At 39.3% G+C, this 20,967-nt stretch overlaps 1 protein-coding gene across 1 annotated transcript in view; it reads left to right on the top strand.

Moving 5' to 3' along the window:
• Positions 1 to 20,967, top strand: part of FCHO2 (FCH and mu domain containing endocytic adaptor 2) — a 150,449-nt gene that overhangs the window by 17,013 nt on the left and 112,469 nt on the right. The window contains exons 3-6 of the mRNA XM_054987402.1: positions 12,085 to 12,159; positions 14,903 to 15,044; positions 15,121 to 15,273; positions 17,398 to 17,502. Of these exons, the coding sequence (XP_054843377.1) occupies positions 12,085 to 12,159; positions 14,903 to 15,044; positions 15,121 to 15,273; positions 17,398 to 17,502 (475 nt within the window). The remainder of the gene's footprint in view (positions 1 to 12,084; positions 12,160 to 14,902; positions 15,045 to 15,120; positions 15,274 to 17,397; positions 17,503 to 20,967) is intronic.

The following is a 20,967-nucleotide window of genomic DNA, read 5'->3' as shown; positions in this document are numbered from 1 at the left end:
AATTAACAGCATACTTCTCATATCTTATACTTAACCATAATTCAAACTTAATGATAGTTAAGTTAATATTCTAACTTAATAACATTTATTACTCTAAATAATTTCCTCTTCCCTTACTATATGTATGCTATATTACTTTTTCTAGTATATCAATCCCACTTCTAAGTATCAGTTATAAATTCTACCCCTCCTATAGTTAACTATAATCCTAGCTTAGATTAATATAAACACACATTTCTTCTATTGGTAAAGTTACTTCTCTCTTCTGTTTGTAGTATCATAGTTTAAAAGTTCTCAAACTGCCACAGTTCTCCTTTCACATCCCATTTTTTCTCCAAATATTGTTTCATTTTCGCCCAGTCTGCCATAAATTTTTCTGGGTCTTAGTCTTTAAGTTTTCTTGTCATTTTGTCCATTTCTGCCATGTACAGCAATTTGTAAATCCAGTCCTCTACAGTAGGTACTTCTTGCACTTTCCATTTCTGCGCATACAATAATCTTGCTGCAGCTGTCATGTAAAATAACAATGTTCTGTGCTGCACTGGAACGTTCTCCATTCCCAAGTTCAGTAGCAACAATTCTGGGTTCTTATTTATTTGTATTTGTAAAATCTCATTTATTACTTCAATTATTTCACCCCAATACTGTTTAGCTACTTCACATGTCCACCACATATGATATAGTGATCCTTCGTGCTTTTTACATTTCCAGCACTTGTCTGACATATTAGCATTCCCCAGCGCAATTTTTTTTGGTGATAGGTACCATCTGTATATCATCTTATACACATTTTCTTTAATATTCATGCACGTTGTAATCTTAATTGTATTCTTCCACAAGTGCTCCCAGGACTCCATCGTTATTTCTTTATGAAAGTTTATTGTCCACTTCACCATCTGTACTTTCACTGTTTCATCTTCAGTGTACCATTTTAGAAGTATCTTATAAATCTTTGAGATTTGTTTCTTGCCTTCTTGTAGCATTACTTCTTCCAATTCTGAGTTTTCCATTCTTATTCCTCCTCTTGAACAGTCCGATTTGTAAAGATCTCTGATCTGTCTGTATTGAAACCAATTATAACAAGGAGACAATTCTTCTTCTGATTTTATTTTTAACATTAACTGTTGTATTTGTGTTATCTCCTTGTAAGTTAAACATTGCTGTTCGTTATCGACAGTTCTCGGGTCTATTACTTCATACGGGACCACCCAAGAGGGCATTTGATCTTCCAGATACATCTTATATTTCTTCCAAATTGTGAAGAGGCTTCTTCTGATATAATGATGCAGAAACAGAGAGTCCGCTTTTATTTTATCGTACCATAGGTATGCATGCCATCCAAATATTTTCTTATAGCCTTCCAATGCCAGAAGTTTGCGATTCTTCAACGTTATCCAATCCTTTATCCATGTCAAACAAATTGCTTCATAATACAGTCTTAGGTTGGGCAGTTGCAAGCCACCTCTTTCTTTCGCATCCTGTAACACTTTCATTTTAACACGTGGTTTCTTGCCTGCCCACACAAAGTTCGAAATTTTTCTTTGCCATTTTTCAAATTGTTTAGAGTCTCGGATAATCGGAATCGTTTGTAACAGAAACATCACATGAGGTAACACATTCATTTTTATTGTCGCAATTCTGCCCAACCATGATAGATTCAACTTGTTCCATTTTATCAAGTCTCTCTCTATTTGTATCCACAGCTTCTCATAGTTATTCTTAAATAAGTCTATGTTTTTTGCAGTTAATTCAATTCCCAAATATTTTACTTTGTTTGTTACCTCGCAGTCCGTTAATTCCATCAATTCTTGTTGTTTCTGTTTAGTCATATTTTTACATAGTATCTTCGACTTCTTTTTGTTTACAAAAAAACCGGCCAAGTCTCCAAATTCCTTTATCTTCTTTATTACCTTTGGCATATTGTCGATTGGATCCTCTACAATCAACATTATGAGATATCTCAGTTTCTAACAGGGTGGATTCGATTTAAATCAAACTGATTTAAATCACGATTTAAATCACTAGTCAGTAAGGCTCGATTTAAATCATAGTTTTCTACATAAAGACTAATTCTTGCTGGTATAACTTTAATATGCAAGTAGATGAAGATTTTTAGAATAACAACTTTTCATATTAGTTTTACAGTTGTATAAAATATTGATTTTAATACTATTAGAAACACATTATAGTTAATTTATTGTGAGATGAATTATCCCCAGTTTAGGTTAATCATTCATATTTGGACAACTTTTCTGTTGTACTTTATTGGAAGGAGAAAAATAATCATTACCTTAATAATAACAATTTAAATAGTTTTATTTATTCAACTGAAACAATAACATTACAGCATATGTTATTTGCTTAAACAAACATCCATGTTTGTTAACTAATTTGGCTAAACAAAATATATATATTTTAAGAAACTTAGACTGTCAGCCCAGCCTACACATGAAAAACTTAAATACTGTCCTCTGTAGCTCACTCGTCATCTTCATCTTCTTCTTTGTTCATAATCTGGAAAAGAAAAACAAGCTTTCCTGCTTTATCGGGTCCCAAACGATTTCTCAATTTAGAATGAATGAGTCCAAAGGAAGAGAATATTCTTTCAACGCCTGCAGAAGAAGCTACTGCTGTTAAAAGCGAAATCATTACTTGAACAGTCTCTAAATCCAAGTGCTTAAGTGACTTCCACCAGTTCACTGGTGTGACTTTCTTTAAAATATCTTCAGCAAACATCTATTTCTTGAATGGTTCCCCCTTAGCTCTGAAGTTTATTATAGTTGGCCTTACAGATGGATGATTGCTGGATACCCATGTCATAGCTAACTCCTCTTCCTCAGCACTTAAGTTTTGACCCTGGTACTGGATATTGACAATATTTGCCAAAAAATGAGCTGGAGACAGTGCTTGTCCCATTCGTTTTTTTAATGCTTGTAATTTAATTCTGTCCATGTGTAGTTCTGTTTTTAAGTGTTCACTCAGTTCCTTCCAAATTTCAACAGCATCAGCAATAAAACAGCTATTTTTCTGTATTTTGTTTAAAGCTTCAGAGATGGGTTTCAGGATGCTCAGCATATGTTCAACATTTCTCTTAAGCCCAATGTTGAGGATTTTGGCCGTGACAGTGCCATCTATTTTATCTCGATTTTGTTCACAAACTGTCATCAGAATAGGCCAGTTCTTGATATGTTGCTCAAAAGAAGTCCACCACAGAGTTCCATCTAACATCTTGTGGGAGCGTTAGCTTGGTTCCACTCATCCTTTTCAGAGCTGCTGCAGCAAAATGATTGTTACGGAAGTATTTAGCAATTTCAACAACATTAGTCTTTATTTCTGGAACACTTAAGTCTTTGGCTAAGAGGTGCAGCAAATGAGCACTGCAACCATATGTTATTAGCTTTGTATTCCCTTCCTGCTCTTCTAAATTTCTTCTCGTCTTGGATACATTTGCAGCATTGTGACCAAACTGCGTACTAGACATTTGAATTTTTGTTCACATGTTATTATAGCTTTTACTGCCACTTCTTGTAAGTATTCTGCTGTGTGTGCATTGATTCCTGACGTATCAATTGTTTGTGCAAGGAAGACTTTCCCTTCTTCTGTTGTTATACAAGCACATACAGCAGGATCATTGTGGACATTACTCCACCCATCAATACTTAGGTTAACAAGTCTGCCCTCCAGAGCTGTTGCACATTGCTCCATTTCTCTGTCATACACTTTATCCAGCAGTTTCCCTGCAATATCTGCTCTGCAGGGTGGACTGTATCCTGGTCTCAGTGACTGAACCATATTAATGAAATGTGGGTTCTCAGTCAGACGGAAAGAAGAGTTTGTTGCATAAACAAACTGGGCAATTTTTTCATCAATTAACTCTTTTTCTAATCTGCTAGTTTTTATCACAAACTTATGTGGTTCCAGGAGGGAAGGGTTTTTTCTTTCTTTTAGGTGATATACTGTGGGCATCTGATGATGATGCAAATGAAGCACTATCCGGGATGGATAACTCTGAAACTGTAGAACAGGAAGATGGTGATCTTGAAGGTGGATAGTTTCCAGAATCTTTAACGTTGACGACGAATTCCCCTAAACAAAAAAGTCAATGCTGTTATTTTATTGTTTATACCATTTCTGCTTATTGTACAGCACTGCCCCAAAAAGAATATTTGCTTTTCTTCATAACTGTACCAAATGACAGTAACATGCAGTAATAATAAGAAATATAATTTTGCTCAAACATGACAGTTCAAGGCAGTCTTTAGAAATATGATTCAATAAAAATGTTTACCAACCTGAAGATCCTGCCTGTTCAAATGTGTTTCTTTGGTCATCTTCATCACAGCACTTCTCATGATGTTGCCTCATTCAGGCCACCAGGCCTTGCATTTCTTTGTTGCAGTGTTTGCATTTTGCACGCATGCCTGCTTTACCGATAGGTAAAGGAACTTCATTAAAGTATTCCCAAACTGGGTCTCTTTTACGGCCTGCTGCCCATTATAGGTTTTTTCCTCCAAGGAAAGAATGTGATAAACCTCAGGTCATACATACAAAAGATCCAAAGACTTGTGCAGTATTGTGCTCAAAAAGTTTCACTTTCATTTTGTACTGCTTGCCCCTCCCTCCTCACACTTAGTTTCTTCTTGTGCAGATCTATTCCACTCCAAACAATCAGAAAAATATTGTTTCTATTCACTGAACTTCTTGAAACTTAGCACTGAAGGGGTTGATTCTGTCTTCATAGGTTTGTAGAACAATAGGATTAAGGTCTTTTTCTCAACTCTGTTCATGTTATAACATTTTTGCTGTGAAGAAGAGGCATGTGATCTCTGCTGAGCTGACACAAAATCAGTTTTGAGAACTGCAAAACCAAGCATCTGTGATAATATCTTGTAGGCAGAGAAACTGCCCAATAATCTTACAAAAACCTCTGGAAGAGCATGACATTGTGAATGGATTAATGGAATTTATTTACCAAAATAATTAAACATATACAGCCGTATTCTACATAATTAAAAACTAATCTTTATTTCATGATGGAATAACCTTTGGATGGTAATATATTTTCCTCAAAAAGCATTTTATTTAAAAAAATCCAATTTAAATTTAAAAAATCCAATTTAAATAAAAAAATCCAATTTAAATTTAAAAAATCTGATTTTTTTGATTTTTTAAAAAAAATTATTGATTTTTATCCACCCTGGTTTCTAAAAAAATAATAAAATCAATGTTCATTATAAATCCCAAGAAGTTTCCAAAAGTGGTTGGTGGTTATTATTATTGTTGTAGTGGTTATTTCTCACTTGTGATACCTTATTCTTTTCAGTGATTAATCCTTAACGTCTTGATTTCAGTTCCTGGCCTATTGATATTTTACTGATCTGTATATGCAACTACAGAGCATGTTGGCGCCCTCTGTACTATGACTAGAATATGTGATGTAAAACTAGGAGTCCTCTCTGTGACATCTCTGCAGGATACCAGTTGTGCTAATAACAGCAGTTTCAATCTTTACAGCATTTGTGGACAGATAAAAATAATTGTTTTATATATCTATGTATTTAATATATTGTGAAAATTCATTCACTTCAGAATTTTTAGATATATATGTACTCATCCAGGCCAAGCTTCCATAGTTAGGAAGGAGAATTTGAAGAAGGTCAGAATCTTATGAAGGATTTTATAGGCAAGCCTGGACTAGTAATGATTAATAAAATACCAGAGGTGTTGGAAATTCTTTCCATCACAGCATGCTCTCTGGAATGATTTATGTAAATTCTTTGTTGGTAGTCAGCTTTTTTTTAAAAAGCACCCAAGTACATGGCATTTCAACTTCATATGTACATTGATGAAAGAATTATCTTGCTGGCTGTGCAACATCACAGCTTTCTTTCTGTGATAGAAGTATACATCTGTACTTTGAATCAAGGAGATACATATTTGCAGGATACCAGAGGACACAATCTTATCACCCATGTTATTCAACCTGTATGTAAAGCCTTTAGGAGAAAACATTTACATTTATGGAACTGGATGTCATCAATATCCAGCTCAGTATCTTGGTATCCAAATCCCTTTGTAATGCCCTAGAGGTCCTGAGTTGCTGCCTGGTCAAATGGCTGAACAAATTGAAACAGAACCCAGACAAGATGGAAATGATCCTGGTTGGGAAGGCAGAGATCTTGAAGGACATTGTGCTTCCCACTTTCTATGGGTTTCAGTTGACCCATGCTGATCCGGTTAAGAGCTTAGGGGTTAGACTAGATCCCATGCTGCTGCTAGACAAGCAAGTAAATGCTGCTGCAAAAAAGTCCTTATCCCAACTCAGACTAGCCTGGAAGATGGCTCCCTATCTTGACACAGCCAATCTGGCCACGTGGATTTGTGCCATGATGATAACGAGACTAGACAAGTGTAATACACTCTAGATAAATCTCCCCTCAAAGTCAGCTCGGAGGCACCAGATGATGCATAATGCTGCAGCTTAACTATTATCAGGAGCTAGGCAGATCATGCATATCACTCCCATTCTACAGTCACTCCATTGTCCACCCTTCAGTTACCAGGATTGATTCAAATTTTGGCTATCGCTTACAAAGCTCTCCATGGCCATGGACATTCATATCTGCAGGACCTTCTGCTGATACTGCCCTGCAATTGAGTAAAGGTGGTTTGCTGCCTGTACGTATGCATTCTTTGTGGTGGCCCTCACTTTGTGAAATGGCCTGCCTAAAGAGGTCAGGAGATCTCCCATTCTCTTGGCTTTCCACACACTATGCAAAATTGAATTATTCAGGAGGTTTTTTTCACATGGGGCTGTGCTATAAGAAATGGTTCAGAGAGTTCCTTTGGTAAAGGGACAGGGACTGAAGACTATACTACTGGATATTGTCTGGTGAAGTAGTGGCTAGTTTCCACGTTGTATAAGATGTTATGTCACATTTTAATAGAAAAGAACAAGAGTCCAGTAGCACCTATAACACTAACAAAATTTGTGGTACGGTATGAGCTTTCGTGAGCCACAGCACACTTCTTCAGATACAGCTAGAGAGTGAGTCCTTCTGTCCTTATATTTTGGAGAGAGGAGTGTGTAGAAGAACAGATAGACTCACACTCTACCTATATCTGAAGAAGTGAGCTGTGGCTCACAAAAGCTCATGCCCTACCACAAATTGTATTAGTCTTATAGGTGCTACTGGAGTCTTGCTCATTTCTACTGCTACAGACAGAGTAACACGGCTACCCATCTTGATCTACTTACGTTTTGTTTCAGCAGTATTTCATCTCTGTATTTGGAATATGCTTGTTTGCCTATTGTATTGCTTATTGAATGCCCCAGCTGTTAATCATATTAACTTACACTGTATAATCTGTCTTGAGTCTCAGTGAGAGAGGCAAACTAGAAAGAGAAAGAAAGAAAGATATTTGTCACCAAGAAAATGTGAAAATGCTAGAAGTTGACATTCATGTCAGCTAGGTTATTTTCATAATTCTACTCTTTTTAAAATACAGTTTATGGTTATTTGAATTTTTTAAGATTATAGAATTTTTCTCAGCTGCAAGAAAGTTGCAGAAGAAATCAAGGGTGAGCTGGAATTTATGGGCAGGGGGCCATCATGAAATTCTATGGACAGGACAGAATCTCTTTGAGAGTCCTGATAAAGTTTAGACTTGCGGCATCCTCTTTCCTTGAGAGCAGAAGTTGTGCTGTCCATGCTAAAGGAAGCAGTAATTAGACCTGTTTGAAAAAGCCCTCCATGAGCCCTACTGTGTTGGAGAACTTCCTGCCTGTCTCCAATCTTCCATTTTTGGACAAGGTGCTAGAGTGAGTGGTTGCTTCCCAGCTCCAAGGGATCTTGGAAGAGACTTTTTTCTGGGCCCATTTCTATCTGGCTTCAGGCAAGGGTTTGGAACAGAGATTGCATTGGTCAACTTGGTTGACCAGGGGAATGTGACTCTTTTAGTCCTGCTGGATCTCTCAGTGGCCTTTGATACTTTGGCTATAGTATCCCACTGATCATTGGGACTAAGGAGCACTGCATAATGGTAGTTCAAGTCCTTTCTAGGAGGTAGATCTCAGAAGGTGGTGCTGGGGGACTGCTGCTTTGGCCATTGGCCTGTGGGGTTCTCCAAGATTCAGTTTTATTCCCCATGCTATTTAATATCTATGTGAAGCTGCTGGGAGAGGTTGTTGGGAGATTTGGGCTGTGGTGTCACTAATAAACAAATGGTACCCAGCTCTGCCTTTCTTTTCCACCTAACTCCAAAGATGCTGTTGATGTTTGGAACCAGTGCTTGGAGTCAGTAATGGGCTGGATGAAAGTTAAACAAGCTGAAACTGAATCCTGGCAAGATAGAGGTTCTTTGGGTTCCTAAAAGGGCAGACCAGGAACTTGAGAGCTCTCCTGTCTTGGGAGGGTTTATACTTGCCTTGAAAAGCCAGGTTTGCAGCATGGAAGCACCACTTGACACTACAGAAGCTGCAGTGATTCAGAATAGTTTTGCCCGGTTTCAGTTGGTGTGTTAGCTGCACCCATTCCTGGCTCAGTCAGATCTAGCCACAGTGATCCATGCCTTAGTTACATTTTGACTGGACTATTGCAGTGTGCTCTACTTGGGGCAACCCTTGAAGAGCATCCAGAAGCTGCAGCTAGTGCAGCATGCTGTGGCTAGACTGCTGGTAGGGGCCAGCTATTGGTAGCGTGTGACCCTGATATTGCAGCAATTACACTGGCTACCAATATGCTCCCAAGCTCAGTTCAAGATGTTGGTTCTGGCTTTTAATGCTCTACATGGCTTGGGACCAGAGTGTCTGAAGGACCATCTTCTCTCATACGTTCCTGCCCTGAAATTAAGATTGTAGGGAGAGGCCCTCCTGACTGTTCCGTCAGTTGAAGAAGCCCTCCTGTTCATAATAGAGTGCCTTTTCACCAGCAATCGCATGATTATGGAACAACATCCCTAGGAGGGGTACCTCACTGGCCCCCTCACTGTTGATCTTCAGGAGGTAGCTGAGGACATTTTTATTTAGGACTACTTTAAATTAACTTTGTTTATTGGCAGTCCTAAACTGTGTTTTAAAACTTTGGTTTATTCATTTTATGATTATTACTTTGTATTGTAAACTGCTGAGTGTTCCTGCAAGGTAGAAATGTGGTTAATAAATGTTTATAGTAATAATTTTATTACACAAGAAAATATCATTAGAATCAAGTAATGTATCTTTCACTGTCTTCCCTATTCTGTAATGTAGTTCCTTGCTTTTATTTTAAGACTCTAGGGAAGCAGCAAAGGAACACACATCTGCACAGTAACAAAGCATTATCTGTCAACTCTGCAGCAGCTCATTAAGGAAAAACACCTATGTGACAGACAGGAGCCATGCATTCGCTAAGGGGGATGTTGGCAAGAGGGCAAGGCTCATTTGCTGGCCAGCAACAGGCTATTCAGGAACAAAACTGGCCAGATTAGAATCTACATCTCATGCTCTTGGGAGCCATCCTTCCTTTCAGAGATCACTATGTTAGTTTTGCATTGGGCAAAGATAAGTGTCACCCTTGCAAAACACCTAGGGTTCTACTATGCTGCTTCATCAAAGAGAAGATTAACAGTGAAGGCATTCACATCCCTGAGCTCCTTACCCTCGGTAATACTTTCCAGCATCCTCCCCTTCTAAATATGAGAGCCTAGTTTGCATCCATCGATTTCAAGGATGTATGTTTCCACCTCTCCCTTCAACTTCAGCACTGAAAATTCCTGAGATTAATCATAGGTTCCTGAGCCCACTGCTTTAGACTCATCAGCCTGTCCACAGGGCGAAGGGGAAATACATGGCAGCTACTTGTCTTTGCCTGGTTTCTGATGATAACCTTTCAGAAACAGCTGGTGGACAATGGACAGTACTCAACAGCCATAGCAACCTTGGCCTATGTGTCAACTTGGGAATGTCCCACCTCCAACTAATCCAATCTTTATGAGGATGATAATGGACTCAGGTTGATCATGGATATCCTTCCCCTGAGAGAAGGCTGCAGTTTACTTTGCTCAGGTAGACTGTTTCTCTTCAGATGGCATGTCTTATTTACCACTTTCTAGGTCTCAAACCAGCAACAAATTTATGATACCCTCTTCCTACCTCTGGCTTCATCTTTGCAGTACTGGTTAATCAACTTGTCTCTTTTTCTCAAGCATACATCAGCTTGTCTCCCTCAGTACTTGCTGTGATCCCTTCTTTGTTTGGAGCACCCAGGCAATTTGCTATGTGGTATCCCTTTTGCACTCTCCATTCTTCCTCTGACAACGGATCCTTTCCTGTGTAGATGGGTAAATACTATGGGACCTATGGCATCAGGGTGGCTTGATGCTGTCAGGAGTCACAAGTTCAAATCAATGCCTTCAAATTCTGGGCAGTCCATAAAGTGCTAAACACTATTCTTCTGCTTTTGGAGGATACCCTATTATATTGTTTAATAAAATGTCTTTGAAATGGACTCACACTGTGTAATCCGCCTTGAGTCTAAGCGAGAAAGGTGGACAATAAATAAACAAAATAAGATGGTCCTGGTAGACATTGACAACCTAATTTTGTATAAATAAAGGACTGCAATCTGATCTTGACTCTGGCTGCTTATTTTTGGGCTAGAACATAACGCATATACAGGGTTATCCTAATTGACAGACAGCAAGAATCCAGCTCATGATAGCAATCTGCAGAATTACTGAGCAGTCAAGATGCAGCAGTTCTTTTCTTTGCACTTTGAGATCATCTTATAAATGTGTTTCCCACTGCCCTGTAATGCTGTGTCCTACACAGTATAGTGGCCAGGAACTGTGATTTCTGGGAACACTTAAATTCATCTGGTATGGAGGGATTTATTATTTTTCCTTCCAGTTCCTTTCCTCCTTGAGCTTAAAGAAAAATGCTGTGCAGTTGAATTGCCTACAAATTGATCACTCTATGGTGGTCATGCCAATCATGGGTTATCATTTTTTACCTGGTGTGGGGTGCTTTCCTCCACTCTCTAAAGTGCCAGACCTCCTTTATAAAGATTCAGATAGATCTAGCCTGACATTCAAGTGCCAAGCCTAACAGCATGGATGATCCAGCTGACTGAGGACTCTCAGAGCTAAACTACATGAGGCATATTACACGAGGACACTCAAGTGAGGGAGATGCAATGTTAGCTGGAAAGTGTAGTTTGAATTTCACTTCCCTCTACAGAGCTGGCAAAGATCACTCCTCAGAGGGTTTATTAATTTCCTGTTTGCCTCCCCAAAGGCTCTGTCAGTTATTAACAAACCCTCTGAGAAGCGATCTGCTCTGTAGAGAGGTGAAATTAACAAACCCTCTGAGGAGCAATCTTTGCTGGCTCTGTAGAAAGGTGAAATTCAAACTATGCTTCCCAGCTAACATTGCATCTCCCTCACTTGAGCGTCCTCATTATTTCATCTCATGTAGTTTAGTTCTCAGTGGAACTCAGGTCCTGATAAACTCTTGCCCATTTGACAGCTCTTGATCTAGCTGTCCGCTTGAACTTCCTATGCTGTGAAATAATCTACTTTCTACAACTTTGTTCAGATAGAACAGGTTGTTTTTGGTACATTGTCTATTTTGCCCATTTGATATATTTGCATATATTTCTTCCCTGCAAGTTCCTGTAGCAGACATTTCAGCCTTTTACTTCCCTCGCATGTGCTATCCCAAAACTTTTTGTTGCACTTGGAAGTGGGGAACTCTGCTAACTCTCATAAGATCTGCTTCCAGGATCGGGTGCAAAACTTGCTTACAGACTGAGTTGTGTGTTTGATGTTTGGTGTGTGCTTGTGTTGCATGTTCAGGACACAATTCTGCCACTTGGATGGTTTATTCAACTTTTATTGGAACACATGCATCTGAGCAAGCATGCCAGTGCTTTAAAAGTTAATTGTATCTTATGTTTAAATTCTGAATATCAGATTGACTTCCTTAAAATAGCGTTTGCTTTTTAGTTGCAGTTAGTAAGTGGAACTTTTTCATGTGCTCTAAGGCTTCTATTGATTTCTGTATGTGGATCACAAAACATTAGTGTTGTCTTTTATTATTAACAGGGCTACAATAGAGGAGGCTTATTCAAGGTCAATGACAAAGCTAGCCAAATCAGCAAGCAACTGTTCACAGCTTGGGTGAGTTATTGTGTAAAAGCAAAGAGTTTGCTTAGAGAAGAGCCTTCATGAAACTTTGGACAGATGTGTTAAAAGCTGTTGGTTAAAAGACTTTTCTATCTTCTTTTAAAAGTGTAGAATTATGCTCTGGTAGATGCTTGTGTGGATGTATATAGTGCATGCAAGATTAAGCCATGGTTAGAAAACATACGAGTAATGTCTTCTGAAGGTTTAACAAGCATGGCTCCAGAATGCAGGTCTAAAAATGTGGTCATGTGCAAAATAGGGAAATTTCTATAAACCTGGGGGCAGCCCCAAGATTAGCAGAAAAATCTGAAATGAAAAAAAAGATGAGGGAGCTTTTTAAAGGCTCTCCAAATTGTTGAGGAATATTGCAAAACTTAGTCATGAGATTTTGGCTGCTGAGCAGCCCCCAGAAATAATTCTGCAGCATGTGGTGGCAGCCTGGGTGAAGGAAGGGAGACAGATAAGCAGTAGTGGGGAAGAAAGAGAGGAGGTGCTACAGGAGGGCAAGAGAGGCTACAGTAGATTGAGGAAGAAAACAGAAGCAGCAATGCTGAGAGGTAGGTAGTGATAGCTTGTAGTGGGGGGAGAAACAGTTCCAGCAGGTGTAGGGAGGAGGTGGCAGGAGCAAAGTGGGGGAAGAAAGAGGAAGAAGTGGGGCAAGCCCTCCACCCCTGGTCAGTTGTGGGAAGTCAAGGTTGGGACAGGGCACTTTGTGCTCCAGGTGTCTTACTGTAGCTATCAGCGTGCTGATGCTTTCCCCTCCGTTCCCCCTCTCCCCATCAGCAGGCTGATAGGAGGAGCAGCACAAAACATCCAGAACAGGCTTTGTGCTCAGAGACTGCTCCACTGCCTTCCAGCTTGTTGGAGACACACACAAAAGCTCTCTTTTTACCTCATCTGTAAAACTCATGGGGGTGGGTGGGAATCCCATTCCCCACACTGTCTTGTATTAATTTCTCACTCCTTCTCCCCCAACCACCATCTTTCACTTGTTTTTTTCCCAGCTTTCTATCCCTGACCCTTGCTTATCACTTTCCCTCCTTCTGCTTCATCCTGTTACTTTCTTCAAAGCTGAAGTCATGCTCAAGTTGACTAGGCTCAGGTTCAACTGCTAAGCAACCCCACAGTGCCAACTGATCTCACAAGTTGGGGGAGGGGCATTAACTTTCCAATTATTTAATAAGCTTTTGCATTTTTCTAGAAATATAAGGGTGTTTCTAGATTTGCAGGAAAATCTTAATCTGTACATGGCCTCATTGTACCAGGTTCTTTTTAATTTTCATTTTAGGGCCATGTTTAGAACTATGTATGAGGCTTTTGAGGTGGCTTGACTCTGCCTCTCTTTTTGCCTCATGTCTTTTTCTTTTTTTGTATCTACAACACATATTGTCTGAACTCTGAATATTGGATGTGTGCATTAAAGAAAGTTATGCTGAACTTTATTGGCATGTTCTATAAACTTTTGTTGAAGCACAGTATTTGTATGACTGTTTGCAACTAATCTGTGTCATATAGTTGTCTTATAATAAAATGGAACATAATTGCCATCTCTTTACTGCAGATATTTCTCTGGTGATATATTTTCATTCTTGTTCTTATATACTTGACAGTTACATTTTCATTCTTGTACATATATTTGAGTAGCTGCTTTATAGTACAGCCATAAGAGAGTGCTCATTTTTTAAAAAAGCCTTAAACACTTCATTTTCAAATTAATTTCTGGTTAAATTAGGACTTTCATTGGCAACAGAATGGACTTCCAAGTAAGTGTATTTAGAATATAAACCAGTAATTTTAATTTTAAAATCTGTTTGTTAAATTATGAAAAGGGGAAGAAGAGTTCTGATACAACTAAGGACTAGCGTGTTTTCAAAGGTGATGTATTTTTAACTTGAAGCCATTTGCTGTCCAGAACCTTGCTTGTACTTTCATGTGTACTTTAACTAGTGCATTTTCTAAGACTGAGGTGTCAATCAGACTGTTCCTCATGCAGATCTTACAGCAGTACATTTGCCAAGTGGTCTTAAGCAGAATACTGTTCTCTCATCTTTACTCCTTATCTAGAATGTGAGATTAATAAACTGACTGACTTTACAAGGCTGTTGTGAGAATTCTTTCACAGATAGCTGCTGTAAAGATTACAAAACACATAGATACGAAAGATTAGAACATTTGAAATGTGCTGTTCAAATGCTGTGAATTAAGCATGTAAGCTTTACCATTCATTTCACTTGAAGGTGCTTATCTATGCATGTAAATTTACTTTCTTTGTTGACACTAAGGAGGTAGAAGTTCAAGTTGGTAGGTGAGCCCATTCTATTTTTCTGTGCTCCTGGACTTGGATTTAAAATTCCTGGATTAGAACACATGCCATTCATTTCTGTAAACTAAAAAACATTTGGAAGCTCTAAGAGGTTCATACTTCACTGTTCTTACACACTGCTTTAGTAGTATCAGTTGAGTATGGTATTTTTCCTCCTCTGCTTTGTATGTGTAGCTCTTGAAGAATGCTTCTTTGTTTTAGTGGTCAACGAGATATAATTAAATATACTGAAACTTATTTCTGTTGGTTCTACATGCTAACAGGGTAGAAAGAAGCTTTATTTTTGCTTTTCAGGTAAGTTGATAGGGTTCTACAGAATATGTTACCGTTGTATCTAATAGAAAGCCACACAATGCATTTGTTTGCTTTCAGGTTGTTTCAACATTAACTGCTCATTTTTTCTTGTATTCCTAGATCATTTGCCCCAGTCTGGGATGTTTTCAAGTCATCGAGTGAAAAATTAGCAAGCTGTCATTTAGAACTTGTTCGGAAGTTGCAAGAACTTATAAAAGAAGTGCAGAAGTATGGAGATGATCAGATAAAAGCACATAAAAAGGTTATGTATATTCCTGTTAAGATAAAAAAGAAAAATATGAAACTGTTACATTGACACAGGGTATTATATTTAATAGACAAAAGAAGAAGTATCAGGAACTTTGGAAGCAATGCAAAACATTCAAAGTATAACCCAGGCCCTCCAGAAAGCAAAGGAAAACTATAATTCAAAGTGTGTGGAGCAGGAACGTTTAAAAAAAGAAGGTGCAACACAGAGAGAAATAGACAAGGTAACTTGTAAAACTTTATTTCACATTTAAAGGACTTCTCTTATTTCCTGATTATAGAGCTTGAAACTTCTTTGCAATGTCTATTTGAATTTTAAAGTATAACTGCATACATCTTGTATGAAACAGAAGCGATTGTATTTAATAGCAGTATCATTGTATCCAGTTTTGAACCATGGCCCTGGAATGCATATCAAAAAATCTTCATAATGGGGCTACGTTCTCCAGGTTTGCAGAAAAAACCCAGAAAGTGGCATTTGAGGAACTTTAACTAATTAATTATTGCCTGCCTTTCATGTTGAGATTCAGAGCAGATTACAATAAAACAGTATACAACAAAGACATCCAATGAACAATGCAATAGTACAGCATTAAACAATGTGGACAACAAACTGCATAAGACAAGGTCAGTGTAGTAAATAGAATTACAAAGATAGAAGACAATACACTAAAAGCAGGATCATACCTAGAATACTCATAGCAGAAGAATACAATCCTGTTCTATTATAGTGATTTCCTCCTGTGCTATTCCATTCTGCTACACTTCCAATCCCTTCATAAAAATGCCCTCCTGGTTTGCAAATTCTATAGAATGATAGGAGTGTGGAAGCCTTCCTTACCTCCTTAGGCCTCATGATAATGAAAACTACAAAAGTTTATTTGATTACGATAAGCCTCATTTTAAAGAAAGATGTATAGTAGTTCTACAAGAACATTATACTCTTCCAGATTTACGAAAGTATTGATAAGTTGGGTCTTGTCATGTACTTCTCCCAAACACTTTACTTCATCACTCCAGTGTATGAGTTAAAATGTTTATTAGAGTAAATACCACTATCAAGATGCTGTAACAAAGGAATTGACCGGAATGTCAGAAAGAGGTAAAGCAGGATCAGTTATAGGTCAGTTTCTCCTTCCCCCTGTTTTGGAGGGAAAGGCAGTTAGGAGTTTGGTGCACATCGCCTGGGAATAAGGGAGGCGGGAGAGGATCTCAGTTCAGTCTTTGTAATAAGTCCAAAGTTACATTCTCAGGCTTCTGCAGGAACTCGTAACCCAAATACGTTGCCTGGAAGATAAGCAGTTAGAAACAAGTCTACACAACTATAGTATGTAGACTGTATGTACTCAGAGGCACTGAAGCAAAATACATATGATGCATGACGAATATGCTGATGCCTGTCTGACATGATAAAGCTTGATTGTGCCATGGTTTAGTGAAATAATATTGATGGTAGGATTATTTTACCTCTGGTCTTTTATCTCTGCCACCAGTGTGGTGTGGACTAGGATCTGGGGGAGACAGTTTTAAATCTCCTCTGTACCGTGAAAGCTTACCCTGGATCAAAATAGTAAAAAGTCCAGTAGCACCTTTAAGACTAACCAACTTTATTGAGGCATAAACTTTCGAGAACCACAGCTCTCTTCGTCAGATGCATGAAGTTAGCCAGACTAACATGGCTAACTTCTCTGGATCTATACCTTGGATCAGTCACTCACTCTTACCTGTCTCACAGAGTGGTTGTGAGGATAAAATGGAGAAGGGGACAATGATAGTGGCTAAGTGATTGCTGCAAATCACACTCTGATGGTTTGAATCCCACTACTGCCATAAGCTCAGCAGGTGACCTTGGGAAAGCCCCTGTTTTCAGTCTCAGTTCCCTGGCTGTATTGTGGGGATAATAGCAATACTGACTTGGTTCCTTGCTCTGAGTGGGGCACTAATCTTTCTAGAAGAGCAATATATAAGCTCGGTTATTATTATTTTATAAGGTGCCTTTCATCTGCATTGGGGAGAAAGGCAGGATATAAATGAAGTAAATATATAATTTTGGAGTTTACATTTTTAAATATATTAGGTGTATTCTGGCATTTATATGTTTCCTTCCTGTTTGCTGTTGACTTACCTTGGCTATGTTCATGTGTTAGTTTCGATGTGGTAAAATTATCCAATGGGATTTGTCACACTATTTCATGTTGGTATATTCTTTGCATGAGCCCTCCTGTTGCAAGAATTAGTATTTTCTTCAGAACAAAAAGTTGAAGGCAGGAGTGTCCAGAATGACAGTCATGTTGAATGTAAAATGTTTGTCTTGCCATATCTTTTCTTCTTGTAATTTCTTCATGAAGGCAGCAGTAAAATCCAAGAAGGCTACTGATACATACAAGCTGTATGTAGAAAAATACGCTACAGCAAAATCTGATTTTGAACAGAAAATGATTGAAACTGCACAGGTAAGGGAATGTTTTAAATATCTACAACCTGGACAAATACTGCTTTTTGTTCGATAATCTCCCTTCCAGTTTACCATCAGTGCTCTTTCTTTTATTATACATGCTCATCAAAGAATTTGATATGGAAAAATTGACCATAAAAAAATAAATAGGCAGGGAACGAATCAACTATTCAAACTAAATAATTAAATTCTTAATTGTGCATTATTTACAGCAGAATCTTGTTTTCTGGGATGCAGACTTTGAAGTAAGACTTGTGAGTGAGTCCCAGTCAGGGGACCCTGACTAGCATAGTAGTTAAGTGGTTGAGCTGTGAATCAGCCCTATGATAGTTTGAATCCCACTGCTACCCTGAGCACAGTAGGTAGCCTTGGGTAAGCCACTCTTCTCAGACCCAGCTCCCCAGCTGTATTGTATGAATAATAACAACATTGACTTTGTTCACTGATTTGAATGGGGCACTAATCTATCTAAAAGAGCAGAATTTAAGAGCAGTTATTGTTGTTATTAATCTTTCTGCATGGTGACTTTCACCTTAGTCCTTTGTGTGTGTGTAATTAAGTTATTCAAATATTACAGTTTTAGTTTTTTAAAAAAATATTTGACCTTTACTTTAAAAAAATAACTTCTGAAGTTTATACAATTATACTCAGCTTTTCATCTAATTAGGAAAATATCTTTTTGGAATGGAATTGAAATTGCAAGGATACTTGATATCTCTAGTAGGAGATCTGTGGGGAAAATAAGAGAAGGTACAGAAGTTCAGAGCTGCAATAGGGAAGGGGGAAAGTCATGCTGCATAAGCAGAAATCCTTCTGTTTATGGAAAAGTTAATTGTCCATCTTCTGTGCAGTTCCACATGGGACTGTGCACGCACAGGCCTGCCAAACATGCCACCAGGAGATGGCACCCCTTTACCCTCAGTTCCTTCTTTGCCACCGGCCAGGGAGGTTCTTGACTTCCACAATGCTGTGATCTGTAAAGTAAGAACAAACAAACAGAAAGTGTGAATGAAATGGCTGAGAAAGCGTTATTTAAATGCTGTACTACTTGTGCAACGAAGATGATGAAAATGGACGGGCTCTCCATTTCTCTAGAATGCCTAGGGGAAGTGCACAACATTGAGACTTGTGAACATTGCTACAAATTTATCCTTTAGGCTAAAGCCGAGAGATCCACTAGGCTGAAGGCGCTTCTCTGGGAAAGGGCTATGAAAGCCTCGCATATTCCCAAGACTACTTTTCTCTCCGCTTCTGAGAGTGGGGACCATTCCGCACCAACTCGATCCTCCACATTGGAGACTAAATCTCCATCTTGGATCCGACGTCCTTTGACCCAGTTGTCCACCTTGGCTCCAACAGTTATGGACCTGTCTCGGCGTTGACAGCTTCATCATGCACTCAAGACACAGACCATCATTGAGATTCCTCAGATCCGATGACTGCCATCGACAGCACCTTCGAGATTGGAACCAGTCTCAATGCCAACAACAAAACCGAAGAAGAGGTGCTTGGATCCAACCGCGACTCAACCTTCAGATCTGAAGTTTCTGGATCTGACAACCATAGAACTGAAGAACTTGGAACCGAGAACTGTTAGCCAGTCTAGGGCAACACCGGAGGGTGTAAGTCAAGGGGCCCCTGATTTCTTGAAACCCCCAAGAAAGAAGACCAAGAAGACAAAGCACAAAGAGAGACTTACTGAAAAAGCTGAGACCTTCATAATGGACAGACCTCAAACACCATCTTTCCACTCCAGGTCTCCCTTGTACCACTCCTCAGCTGAGGAAGGGAAATTGGAAGTGATCTCTACAGAACTGCTTTGGAAAAAGGGCCATGAAGAAAAACAACCCTGCTGCTCCCACGTATGCCAGGACTGGGAACATCAACAATATATGTTGCTGGTTAGATAAGGCATTGAACTGAGCGAACCGTACAGCTCCCACTCCATGGCATGAGCCTTAGACAGCTTTGACCAACCGAGGGACGCAAAGATGCAGTACGAAATTTCAAGATCATCTCTCTTCTACCAAGCATCAGAACCAGACCAGGAAAGGAGACCAAGCCCCATATTTGATCCCTCACCAGATGAGGCCGTGATGGGAACGGGACAAGTTTCCCCTTTAGACGATTTCTGTCTATAATCAGAACAAATGATCAAGATGGCACGCTGTTTGGATATTGAGATATCAGCAGTGGGCCCAAGGACAAGGTCCTACAGTATCTCTACTCTGGGAATATAACTAACGTAGCTTTCCCAGTAATTGAAGGCTTTGTGGAGCTCATCAGTTCCATCTGCGAGAAACCAGCTTCAGTCCATGATACTGCCAAGAAATCAGAAGGACTTTATAAGACAAAGGAAGATATATTGTCGAAGGCTTTCACGGCCGGAGAATGATGGTTGTTGTGGATTTTCCAGGCTGTATCGCCGTGGTCTTGGCATTGTAGTTCCTAACCCACCTTCCTGAGTAGATATAAATTACCTGCTAACATCTTCTCCACAGTTTGACACTGAGAGATCTCTGTCTTTTGGTGCTACACCTCTGAAGATGCCAGTCACAGCTGCTGGTGAAATGCCAAGACCACGGCGATATCGCCTGGAAAATCCACAACAACCACAAGGGAAGATGTTTGCACTTTTCCATTTAGTTAGCTTCCACCATCATCATTGGTGACTGGAGAAATGCAATCAAGATAGCGGCAGGGCTCACATACTGCCCTGGCTGACAAGGAAAGTAGAAAGCTGGAAGTTATACTTAGTCACTGTACTTTCCATCAAGATAGTGAATTATACGGCCATCATGGGGGCCTACTAGGTCTTTTTATGGAACCCATGTCGGCCTTCATGGAAATGCTACCTGATGACCAGAAAACCTTGACCAAAGTGATTTTGGAGGAAGCCTTCAAATTATCGAAACTACACATCAATGCAGGTCGAAATACAGTTGACACATCTGTTGGAACGCTCGCATTGTCAATAGTACTCAGAAGGCATGCCTGGCTACGCACTATGGTGCTACCGCTTGAGACGAGGGCCAAAACTGAGGATCTGCCGTTTGAGGGCAGACACTGTTTTCCTCCAAGATGAATGACTTCCGCAGAAAAATAGACAGTAATTCCCCTAAAGCAGCAGACTGTACAATGGTACCAGTACCGCCCGCAACATCCACATAAGAACAAGCATTACTGATGTCAACCATCCCACTCGTATCCTCACTATTCATAGTACAGACAACACCAATCCCAACAGGGGCAATACTCATGCAGACGATCTGCTAATAGACCCCGTCAAGGGTAACAGGCCCCATTGGGTAAAGAGTCCCAAGGACAACAGAAACAGTTTTGACTAGACGTAGAACAGCCAGTCATATTTGGAAACAAGCTGACTAAATACTATACAGCCTGAGCAAATATCACCTCAGATATATGGGTGTTAAAAGTTGTTGGTTATAAAATTGAGTTTTCC

Source organism: Eublepharis macularius, chromosome 8 (assembly GCF_028583425.1).
Source record: "Eublepharis macularius isolate TG4126 chromosome 8, MPM_Emac_v1.0, whole genome shotgun sequence".
In the NCBI taxonomy this organism is placed as follows: Eukaryota; Metazoa; Chordata; class Lepidosauria; order Squamata; family Eublepharidae; genus Eublepharis; species Eublepharis macularius.
The sequence above is the reverse complement of the archived record's forward strand: the minus strand, read 5'-3'. Positions and strand labels throughout refer to the sequence as shown.